The 13074-nt window shown below is 33.9% G+C and overlaps 1 protein-coding gene across 1 annotated transcript in view; it reads right to left on the reverse strand.

Annotated features, from left to right (window-relative positions):
• The window catches only part of tll (nuclear receptor subfamily 2 group E member tailless), a 48143-nt gene that overhangs the window by 29566 nt on the left and 5503 nt on the right, over positions 1–13074 (reverse strand). Inside the window, exon 2 of the mRNA XM_035354471.2 lies at positions 5303–5384. Within this exon, the coding sequence (XP_035210362.1) occupies positions 5303–5384 (82 nt within the window). The remainder of the gene's footprint in view (positions 1–5302; positions 5385–13074) is intronic.

Genomic DNA, 13074 nt, shown 5'->3' on the forward strand with positions numbered 1-13074 from the left:
AATTACTTACTATTTCTTACTACTAACTTTGTTAGGTATACTGTTTCCAAATATTTAAATACGAGATTTTATTGCAAGAAAATTAAATATATAAATACTTGTTTTATTCTATTACGTTTTTTCAAGAATTTCAAAAAAAAAAAAAAAAAAGAGAAAGATGGGGGAGAAAAGGAGAAAGAAAATAAAGCAAGCAGAAAGGAAGGAAAGAAAATATTTGGCAGGAATATTTAAAAGTCTCTGAAATCTAAAATATAAAAATCTATGTAAATTCTCGTTTTCGTGATGAAGAATTTATTATTTTATTACGGTAAAATGTACTAGCGTTATCTGGCTAAGAACAGGCATATCTTCGAGGAGGAATTTTTAAGGGACCCTGGCTTATATTTATTTTATACACAAGGGAAATCACAAATGTTTACCTGCAACCAAGCGCTGGCCAAGGTTTGAACCCGGGTTAAATTCTTAATGCCTGGCGATGAACGAACATATCCCAATAATTCAAAATTTGTTTAATTCAAATTTTTGTTCTTAACGTTAATCAAAATTAGTGATTATATTCGTTAAGTAAAACCCTTTCGCTTGCTTAGAATAATTCACTAATATTAATTAACAGGAATAGGAGAAATGTGAATAAATTTGCAAGTCTTGAAGCTTCGAAGATAAAATACAACCTCCTTTACCAGCTGTGGAAATGAAATTGATTAAACAAATACATAATATTCATTAGCCCACATACAATACATAGCGTACATTAATAAACATTACTATACAGTTGTTAAACAAGAATATCCTTAGAATTTCGCACTAAAGAGTATGAAACTTATGTTTGGAAAAAGGAAAGTCGTAAATGCTTTACTGCCCATCTTACTGTGAAGGGAATATTCCATATTTTCTTTTTCTGCTCAGCCAAAATTACTCCTTTGACGAATTCAGTTTTTTGGAGGAATTTCAGATCCAGATCCGTGAAACTTTTTTGGTTCCGTTTAATGATCCCAGATCTATCCAGTCTTTTCCAATAACGTTTTAAAGTTTGTTTTTAGTTCACTTTTTATTCAATAGATGGCGTTATGGGTTTCGCTTTCTATCATTTAGCTATAACATTCGTGAATTCTTTGTTTTTTTTTCAATCAAGCCAATCTTTCTTTCATTCCGGCAGTCAAGGCAGAAGGTTCTACTTTGCTTACTAAACCATAGTTTTGTAAATTTACCACGTTAAGCAGATTTCTGTTGCTTATTATTGGTTGTTTACTGCTTTTCTTCTTGCTTTACTAACACATATATAAGTCGAAAAAAGTTTCATAATTGGTAATTAGAACGCGAAACATTACGAGGACCTTTTCACAAATAATATAAAATCATCGAGGACGAAAATGTTACTGAGAACAAACATAACACAAGACGAAAACGTCATCCTACAAAACCATCTTGGAGAAAAGAAAGCAAAGAGAAAATATCACAGTTCTAAAACATGGTGGACGAGAATACGAGGGCCATCCAGGAAGTAGATTACGTTTCCGTCTGTGTCCGCTAGAGGCGGGGCTAGCGCGGCCATCTTGGGGTCAGAGCGTTGCGCAGCTCAGTCTGCATCTAGCCGTGCTAGTGAGAGGTTCGTGCTGTGCTCCGTTCAGATACTGTGACGGTTTGAAATGTCTGCGTTAATTGAAAATCCCGCGAGCTGCGAGGTGCGCTCAGTAATAAGGTTTCTGACTGCAAAAAACTGTAAACCGATAGAAATCTATCGGCAGCTTCGTGAAGTGTATGGGGACAACATTATCACTGAAGGTGGAGTGCGTCAGTGGGTCATAAGATTTCAAAATGGCCGAACCAATGTTCACGACGAAGATCGAAGTGGGAGACCCAGCATAGTGACCGCCGAACTTCTCGAAAAAGTCGATGCTAAAGTCCGTGAAAATCGAAATTTCACAATAACGGAACTTTCTTTGAGTTTTCCACAAATTTCGCGAAGTTTGTTGCACGAAATCATCAGCGAAAAGCTTGGTTACCACAAGTTTTGTGCAAGATGGAAGGCAAGAAGAGGTAACGAAGTGGTTGAAGGCGCAGGCGGCCGAATTTTTCGACGAAGGAATTTCCAAGCTCGTACATCGCTACGATAAATGCCTTAATTTGTATGGTGACTATGTAGAAAAGTAGTATTTGAGTGTGGCTTTCATCTGTATATAATAAAATTTGTTTCCTATACTTTGTTTATTTTTTTATTCCAAAACGTAATCTACTTTCTGGATAGCCCTCGTATATTGCTAAAAATTAAAGCACCTACAAATAATCGCATGATGATAATGTAGCAGACATATGTTTTAAAGGATTTAAAAGTTGCAAATCCACGTTCGCATAATGATTTGTGAACGCAAGAAGGAATGAAGAATATTTTTACTTTTATGTTTCTGAAATAGCTAATACATTTTTGCTAAAACATTAAGAAGAAAACTTAGACATTCCAAAACTGAAAATAAGTAGAAAATTAATCCTACTTCTAATGCTTATGTTTCCTTCTTACTTTTCAGCAAAAATTTATTAGCTAATTCAAAAATATAAAAGTAAAGATTTTCCTCATTCCTTACACTCGCAAATCCCAATGCTAATAATATGAGAGTTTTTAAAGCCTGAAAAAGCATGCCTGAGATATTATCGTCATGCGATGATTTGTAGGTGCTTTATTTTTTACCACGAAGTTTTCGACGACGTTTTTGAACTGCGAAGTTCTTGAATTTTTTATGACGATGCGTATATTATTTTACGTACCACGATGTTTTCACCTTTCTTTCTTTTCTCCCTCGATGTTTTGAACAACGACGTTTTCCCTTGCGATGTTTCGTCCAGAAAGTTTTCGGCAAACAGCTGATCAAACTAATTGCTAGGTTTATATAGGAGTGTAATTTGTGACTAAGTCAAAAGTTATAACGCATTATAGGTAGCAATTAATCATTAACAGTCCATAAATTATATATTATATATGGAAAAGTATTAATAAGCATGTATATGTATTATATATGGAATGTATAATTTCATTGCTCTTTCAGTCTTCAAACCCTCTTTCTGACCAATTAAATTTACCAGAATAACTTCCCTCCGTCTCACATTCGCAGAAATTCTCACACGTAAGTAAAGTCTACAGGAGTTCTTTATGCCTTTGGCAAAGCATCATTCTGCTTTATGTACATAAATATTCTCCCCTAATGCTTCTAACCCAGCGCTACAACAAAGGAAGGAGGTGTCACCTACAGAAGTCCATTGTGAAGAGAAAAATATCTGCCTCTGGTGTTTGATTCCCGCCACTTGAAGTGCAGAAAACATCCCCTGGGGAAAAGGGGACTCAATGAGGGACCGCCTCCTGTCCCGCACAGACAGGGGACCCTCTGCCCTTGCATCCTGCTGTAGAAGCCCCGTCGTGTGATATCTTTATCACAGGGATTCCCCTCCCTCTGCTTATGGAGCAATCGGAAAGAATGTGCAACGAATTGTCAACAACGTTTGCAATTTTATGAATGAACTTTACAAAGCTGCAATTCACGACGATGTCTGACCACAGCATATTTAATGAAACAACGTTAAGATGAACTAGAAAAGATGTTTTGTGTTCAACAAATTAAGATCTTTAATAATAGTAATTAATCAGCCCCCCCCCAAAAAAATTAGAAAAGCTTATTTATGTGGAAGATGTATGTTTATAGAAGACACAGGCTGCAAAGCAAAATACACAACTGAATAAATTTGTGTTAGAGAATTAAATTCGCGAAAGTAAGTAAATTATAAACAAGTCAACATTTGCGTCGGTTATTAAAAACAAAAATTATAAACAAATCAATATTTGCGTTGGTTAAGCACAAACAACCAATTATAAAATGGTCTCTGATTTTGTTTGTTTGTTGTCGAGTCCATATTTTACGAAAGAATGGGGCCCACCAGCGGCCGAGCGGTAAAATCGCTGAACACTGGTAGTTCGGTCAAGAGTTCGAATCCCGCGAACGCGATAGCTGCATTTTATGGTTTTCGAAATGTATTACCAGTAAATTCTCAAGGGCTATCTGCCTAAGGGAGGGATACCTTCGTGGAAGATTTTAAGGGAAACTGGCTCGTATACACGTTACACATGGGGGAAAACCACGAAAACGCCCATGCAGCCAGCTCGTTCGCGGGATTCGAACTTCGGACCGAACTACCAGTGTTCAGCGACTTTACCGCTCGGCCGCTGGTGGGCTTAGTATACGAGCCAGTTTTCCTTAGAGAGTCCTTCACGAAGGCATTCCTTCCCTTAGACAGACAGCCCTCGAATGCTTTGCCGTAATTAAATAAACCAAGCCAAACCATGGAATGATGGTTTTCAGAGCCACAAGAAGGTTGGACTTCTACTTCCACCCCAATTTTGAGAAAAATCATCCCACCCGCGGGAGGGACGCAGGCCTCCCGCCACTCTCCCCTACCACCAAACACACTGGAATTAAGTAATCAATTATTATCATTAGTAAACGAAAAAAAGCTCTTATGGCTACGAAAATTGAAAATACAACCATAATGTCATATAACCAACTTAATTAAGAGAACATAACTTAGTTAAAGGAAAGCATTAATATATTTTCTTGAGCCATTTTTTAACGGAAGTTATTTTTGAAAACTTTTCTTTCATTGCTCCATTAATGAAGCCAAAATGAATTACTTTGTTATATTTATATATACTTATTTATTCGCCGCCTAGATGGGAAAATGGACACTGGCCACGGGTTCGAATCCCGGAGAAGGCACGGATGTTATTTATCCGTCCCTTCACACAGGTGGTCCACCTATTAGGTGCCTCCATAATAAAGTGACCACCAATTCCGGCTTTAGTCAGTAGCCCACTTGGGGGGGGGAATGTATTTACTCTTTTTTTCCCCTCTAATGGCGGGCCCAATCCGTCCACAGACGTTGACCATTACTAAGGCCACAATCAGTGGTCACTTTATTATGGAGGCACCTAATAGGTGGGCCACCTATGCCTTCTATAAAGGGGACGTACAAATGCAACCATACCTTCTCCGGGATTCGAACCTGGGCCTTTCGACACTGCTGTCGGACTCCTCTAAAAACTATCGTCTGGGTAACGAATGTATTTACTCTTCGATGTGAAAATTACTTGAAGAATCAGAACAATTACTTAACAGTTACTTGAAGAATTGTTGCGATTTAAAGAATCATAGATAGCAATTATTTAAAAAAAAAATTGAACAAAAAATACTTGAAAAATCATAGCAATCATCTGAAGAACTTTAAGATAATTAAGTTAAGAAGTGAAATTACTTGTACTTACCCATCGCAAGCAAAAATTCCGTAATGTTTACCAGATGAATGATCTCTGCACACTTTGCAAGGGACATCAAATAATATACGACCTGGAAATAGAAATGAGAGAGGTTTAATTCACATTTCGAATTTTTAAAGGCAATAATAAGTATTAGTTGGAAAATTGGATGATAAATTATTAAGGGTTAAAACGTAAACTGTTTTTACATTTTATTTGATCTGAAGTGTCATTTCAGTTTTACTGTTATTTGCTGAAGTTAATCCATACATAAATTATGAATCTTCCGAATAATACGAAACGATTTATAAAAATTTTTCGAAACCGTACATTCAAATTAATAAAAATCTTCGCACTTTTTAGCCAAATTAATAAAATTTTCACATTTTTGTAAAGATATTAATGAAACTCACGTATTGGCGATTTAAACTAAAGAAACTTAATTATGTCAAATTAAGGGAATTTTCGTATTCGTGTGATCAGATTAAAGAAATTTATCTTATCTACATTATTAATTAATGTGACCAGATTAAAGAAATACATCTTATCTGCTTTATTAATTAATGTGATCAGATTAAAGAAATTTATCTTATCTTATCTGCATTATTAATTAAGGTGATCAGATTAAAGAAATACATCTTATCTGCTTTATTAATTAATGTGATCAGATTAAAGAAATACATCTTATCTGAATTATTAATTAATGTTAATGATTCAGATAAAGAAATACATTAGTTTAAAGAAATACACCTTATCTGCTTTATTAATTAATGTGATCAGATTAAAGAAATACATCTTATCTGAATTATTAATTAATGTGATCAGATTAAAGAAATAGATCTTATCTGCATTATCAATTAATGTGATCAGATTAAAGAAATTTATCTTATCTGCATTATTAATTAACGAAACTAATTGAACTAAAATAAAACGGTCTTACATCATACGGCTCACAAGCGGCCCAGCGTTAAAATCGCGTAACACTGGTAGTTCGGTCCGGTTTCGATTCCGGGCGAACAGGCTGGCTTTATGGGTGTTTTCGTGATTTTTTCAATGTGTAACGTAACGTATATACGAGCCAGATAGAGAGTCTGTTCTGACACAGTCTCACTCGCTGGAGATAAAAATGCTCTCCCCCCCGTACAATGTTGCTACTACTTGCTTTGAAATCGTTGCATTTGTTCATAATAAATTCGTTAAAATTTCACAAAATATGAAATAGGCGATAAAACAAATCCCAAATTCAAAAGTCGTACTTCTAGGTGCCTGTATTCCGGTGGATGACTATGTTATTCAAAATTGAATGGCTTTAGGTTCCGTTGTTTTTTCACAATGTGAGAAACATGCATGCATTCACGCAGCTTCTTCAAGATATAATTTCTTTAACTATAATACAGGGTGATAATATTTGGTGGCAACAGTTTGAAAAGTGATGCGCGGTTTATAGTAGTAATTGACTGCAAAATGCCGTTTCGAGACTAATATCCCATTTGCGCAAAGTCCCTTTTGCGCCAATAAAGTCTGCATTTAACGAGTGCTGAAAAAAATTGTTACAAATATTTTCAATACCATTGTACGCTTTTTGCTAGCAGGTTAAGCTCAAAATTTTTGCTCTTAAAATTTTCTTATGTAAAGATATTGCAGATACTATATGACAATATACATCCAAAATACCGACTGACTGGAAAAATTACCTCCATTGCAAGAATGTTTTAATAGTATAAGTAGGAATAGGAATCTCGCACGCGCCAAGCGGTTTTCTATGGAACGGTATTTGCGCCAAATTGATACTTCCAGCGAGAAGACTTATTGTTATCATCAGCTCAATTAAAGTGTGGTTATCTCCCCCCCCTCCGCCCAGACGGGATTAGTGATGTTGACTGCTGTACCCAGGGGCTGGGGGTGGAATATCGGAGAAAATGTGGTTATTTGAAAATGTACAGTTTATATACGACAATGTGGCGGCACTCAAAATATAAGGCAAGTCGAAATCCTGTCTGGACGTTGGTGGTAGGGGAAGAAAGCAGCTTCGAACCGCTTCATGGGGTGTTCTCCATCCGAATTCTGAAAACTGGGGTGAAACCTTATCAGTTAGCTAAGTGCAGATATATCTCAACCACCTGTGATACTTACAGAGAAGCTGGACTAGCTTCTACCTGCATCTGTAACTGTTGGTCAGTTTTTTCTGAATATAAAAAATATCTGTGGAATAATTTACTTCAATTAAAATAGAGCGAAAGAAGAAATCGCAAGATTCATTTCAAAATCTTTTGTTGGCAGTGCGCTAATTGAAGACAAAAACGCTAGCAACGTTGTCCCATACATTTTAGTAGAAAATTGTTTGGTGCGTTTTGTCCTTTAATGAACAAGTAGGAGAAATTTAGAATAATTATCTTATTTTTAGTTCATTTTCAAGTTTTTAATGCATGATGGCCTCAAATACCTTTTATCAGCTCCTCTAGGGAACCCCTATTCGTTACATTATACTGCAGCTTGTGAATAAATACATACCTATAATGATAGTAATAAATGAGAAAAATAAAATAATAGTAATAATTGAGGTAAAAGGTGCTGAGAAAAACTCTTTCAAAGCATTTTACCTAATAACAAAATACAACTTTTCAATGGAGAGGTGATTCCTTCGGTCAACCGCCATTGGTTGACCCCCAGCAGCATCTGGTGTTGCAAACACACATCAACCCCATCCTCTTTAATGTCATTGCGAAATGCAGAAACATCTGTTCATCCAGCAACGGTTAACTTATTTGTTTTCAAGGTCCTGAATAGCATTCTGACGCACTGACGAAAAACATATCATTCATAACTTTCTGTGATAAGCTGTTTATTTTTTCATTGGCTGGTTTTAAATCAACACATTTTGATTTCTTTTGCTAACTGAGCTTTTAGCAACTGAACACATTTTGATTTCTTTCACTCACTGAAAACACCGATTTCTTTCACGTAACTGAACACATTTTGATATCTTTTACGTAACCGAGCGTTGCATAACTGAACGTATTTTGACTACTTACGTTACTCATATTCCATAATTGACAACATTTTTAATCTTATTTATGTAACTCAACACACTTTGATATCTTTTACGCAAATGAACACATTTTGATTTCTTTTACGTAACTGAAAACATTTTGATATCTTTTACGCAAATGAACAAATTTAGATTTCTTTTACGTAACTGAAAATATTTTGATTGTTTTTCTTTTTACATAACTGAGCATTTCGTAACTGAAAACATTTTATCATCTTTCACATTATTAAAAACATTTTGATATCTTTTGCGTAACTGAAAACATTTTATCATCTTTCACGTAACTGAACACATTTCTTTTACTTAATTAAACACGTTTCTTTTATGCAAATGATCAGATTTTGATTTTTTTGACATAACTGAGAATTTCGTAACTGAAAACATTTTAATATCTTTTACGTAACTGAGAGCATTTTAATTTCTAACGCAACTGAACACATTTTAAAATTTTTTTTCGAAACTGAAAACATGATTTCTTTCATATAACTGAACACGTTTTGATACCTTTTACGTAAACGAGCATTGAATAACTGAACATATTTTGATTACTTTTACGTTACTGAACATTCCTTAACTGAACATATTTTTAATTTATTTTATGCAACTGAACACATTTTGATTTCGTTTACGTAACTAAACGCATTTTGATTTTTTTTACGTAACTGAGCATTTTGTTACCAAAAATATTTTAATTTCTTTCACGTAACTGAAAATACTTTGAAATCTTTTACGTAACCCAGCATTTCGTAACTTAGCATATTTTGATTACTTTTGCGTTACTAAGCATTTCATAACTGAAAATATTTTAGCGTTTGCTTTGGGCCGCAATCTGAGTGAAAATTAGCTACTTGTGTAAGCCCACGTTGGGATTATAGTTTATTTAATTCATGTTATGTGAAATTTCGTTACTTTGAATACTTACGTTACTCATATTCCATAATTGGCAACATTTTTAATCTTATTTATGTAACTCAACACATTTTGATATCTTTTACGTAAATGAACACATTTTGATTTCTTTTACGTAACTGAAAATATTTTGATTTTTTTTTCTTTTTACATAACTGAGCATTTCGTAACTGAAAACATTTTATCATCTTTCACATTACTAAAAACATTTATCATTTGTTACTTCTGAGATGATGGTTGTTTCTCTAAACAACTATGAAACTTCCAACTTGATACTTCGGACGAATAAACAGGAACCAGCTTTGATTTTTAGTTATAGGACTTTAAGAGAAACTTATCTTCAGAATACGTAGAGTCATAGAAATGAAGACAAAATCCTATTTAAACAGATCTTAGCTCACGTTGTTGTCCGTCATCTTTAAATTAAATGTATTGTAATCTCTTATAGCAGTGTTCTTGTTTTCGAAATAATTATTTTCAATATAAAGATTTTAAAGTGAGTCATTTTATAATAATTTCTTTATTGAAATTATGAACCTATGAGATATGTTTCTCATGCTTAGAAAAATTATTTTACAATGTAATGCTAAAAAATAGTCAATGAAAACTGATGCTAAATAAAGAAATAGTGAAAAGAAGCTGTGATCAAAGACATTATTTTAATTTTAAATAATTGTTCGTTTCAGTGATTTTATTATTTGATTGCTTTTTCTTTTCAAAAGTTTTAAAAGTTAACATTACCTTTTTTTTTTATATTTACGGCGTGTGTTACATTGGATCATATTGTGATGAACTCGTGAAGTTCCAGATAAGCCCCCCCCCAGTTGGTGCTACTTATCCTTATCCTAAATCCTAATGGGTGCTTTCAAAATTTAGGTTCATATTCATGACTTTTACATGCTTGTTTTTTACTTTCATAATTTAAATAGGTCCATTAAACATAAACAAAGTTTCAATGATTTTGGAGTTACGCATAGGGTTCGATTAAGATGATTTATAATAGGAATTTCCAGACCTTTTCTTGGATCAACAAAGTTTAAAAGAATGGCAAACCTTCTTTCCTTTTTCTGCATATTATACAGCATGCAATATAATTATAATAAAATAATTGTACATAAATGGTTTAAACACTAAGTATTAGGACAAGGGAAAAAAAAAAAAAAATGTTTTGAAACTAGACTTATGCACAATTACTCTCTCTCTCTTTTTTTTTTTTTTCTTTTTTTGACCCAAAGAGGAAATTTTTGCCACTAAATATTATAACCCTGAGTTATATTTAAAGAAATTAAATAATGAGGATTGTGAAAAAACAACAATACTAGAACCATCAACTTTTGAATAACGTAAAACTTCACCCAAACATGGACACCTGGGAGGCCGAATCTCGAATTTGTTTTATTTATCTATTTCACGTCTTTTAAACTTTAATGAATTTTGAATTAAGAAACTCAACGATTTCAAAGCGAGCAATGGCAACACACTGTACGGTATACATTATTTTTATCTCCAGCGCGCGAGACTGTCTGTCGGAAATTGTGAAGATATGCTTTTTTAAAAAATATTTTTAGCCCAAAGGAACGTTAGCCCGCTCTCAAAACGTGTATATATGCGTAAAAAAAAAAAAAAAAAAAAAAAAAAAAAAAACTGAAAGGTTTTAGATTTTAAATTACGTTCAAAGGGGTGTTTTTTTAACGTTTTGTGTGTTACCTTTATTTATTAAATATAATGTTCTGAGTGCTCAAAACATAAAATTCAGTTCAAGAGCAGTATCACAAAATAATTTTAAAAATGAATTAGCTTTAGAAATCTCGATACACAGTTCCGCGCGCTGGAGATAAAAAGGTTGCCCCCCCCTCGAACAGTGTTGCCTTTGCTCGCTTTGAAATCGTTTAGTTTATTAATCAAAAATTCGCTGAAGTGTTACAAAATATGAAATCGATAATAAAACCAATTTTAAATCCCAATTTGGGCTTCCACACGCCCGTATTCCATGGAAGATTACGTTATTCAAATTTGGATGGCTCTAGGTACCGTTGTTTTATCACAGTGCGAGAAACATACATACATTCATGCAGATTCCTCATTATTTAATTTCTTTAAATATAATACAGGGCGATGATATTTGGTGGCAACAATTTGAAAAGTGAATCAACGCAAGATGCCAAAACGAAACTAATAGTCTTTCCGCGCAAATTGCCTTTTCGGACGTAACATAAATCTGAAAGCTTTCAGAATTTTTCATTTATATATTTATATAGTTTTGTTTTTAGTTAATAGATGGCGACACTCAAATTCTAACAACAAAAAGCAAAATTTCCTTTTTTGTTGAGTATGAATCCCCTTTCCTAACACCATCACATTGACGAAAAGGTAACAACATTAATTAAAATTCAGAGTTTACAATTCAAATGTCAGTACAGCTCATTCACAACTTATGAAAGGGAAATGCTGTTTTTATTAACAATTACATAAAATGCATATTCGCCATCGGACTTCTGAGAAGAATTTACAAACCATTTTGATACGCCGTATTCGTATCTGTCAGAACCAGGTACAGAAATCAAAATGCGTGGCATCATTCTATGAGCAAATCGCCACCATGTATTTCTAACTTGTGGCGTCACTGATGTGTGAGTAGTGTTCGTTCACGCAAGCTAACGGTTTCGCACGAGACAAGACGTGATTTCCGTACCGTGATGATACTGACGTCACCTCCCCTGTAGCATCTGTTCCGATATGGTTGAGTAAGTTTTGTAGGGGATGGGCTACAGGTTGAGCATCGTCTGCAGTGATTTTGGTGGCAGACTTTCTGACGACAAACTCACCCATGTGATATTAAGGAAAATCTAACACCTGTTACTTAATATATGGCACAGAATTAAATTGATAGAAACATTTTCTTGATGTTTCATGCAAAGAAATTAAAAGTCCATAAATTTGGCACTATTTTTGTGATACGTTTTGTTCAGAATTCTAAATGTTTTGCTATGAAAAGGTGGTAAAGTTCTTAATGAGTAGATATTTTAGTAGAATTTATTTACAACATCATCTAATTCTTGCATTATTTATGCGTTTTTCTGCCACTAATAAAACCAGTCTTCCACTTAAAACTGAAATTAAGGAATTGCATTCCTGGTATACAGGGATTTTTTTTTTTTTTTTTTAATTTTATACTAGCAACATTAAGTACATAACGGTTGCTGAAACAAAATGCAATAAACAACCAAGGGGGGAAATTCCGCAATTGCAGTTCAGCAAATAATTATGAAAGCACAGAAGAAGACATTGCTAAATTATTTAATTTATAATTTATAGCTTTAAAATTTTTTATCTTTCTTTTATATCTTTTTTAAATCTTTATATCTTTATCTTTTTTATCTTTATATCTTTATCTTTTTAAATCTTTATATCTTTATCTTTTTTAATCCTTATAAACTTTATCTATTTCTTTCTACCCTGGTCCACCACCGGCAGAGCGGTCAATTCTCTGAACACTGGTAGTTCGGTCCGAGGTTTTCGAATCCCGCGAACGGGCGGCCTGCATGGGCGTTTTCGTGGTTTTCTCCATGTGTAACATGTATAAGAGCAAATTCCCCTTAAAAGTACTCCACGAAGACTCTTTCCTCCTCTTAGGCAGATAGCCCTTAAGGTTTTGCCGTAATCATATAAACCAAATTAAACCAATCTTTCTCCCTCCCCCTTCTTCCCTTTCCGTTCTAACTAGTCTATATATTTGGAATTGCTCTATGCTATACCATTAAAACGTTCAAATTCTGTTTTAAATTAACCACATATATGATTTATAATACTCGCGTTTTCAAGT

This window comes from Stegodyphus dumicola, chromosome 11, assembly GCF_044657685.1.
Source record: "Stegodyphus dumicola isolate Sdum_Otavi_A_Nest chromosome 11, ASM4465768v1".
NCBI classification, from domain to species: Eukaryota; Metazoa; Arthropoda; class Arachnida; order Araneae; family Eresidae; genus Stegodyphus; species Stegodyphus dumicola.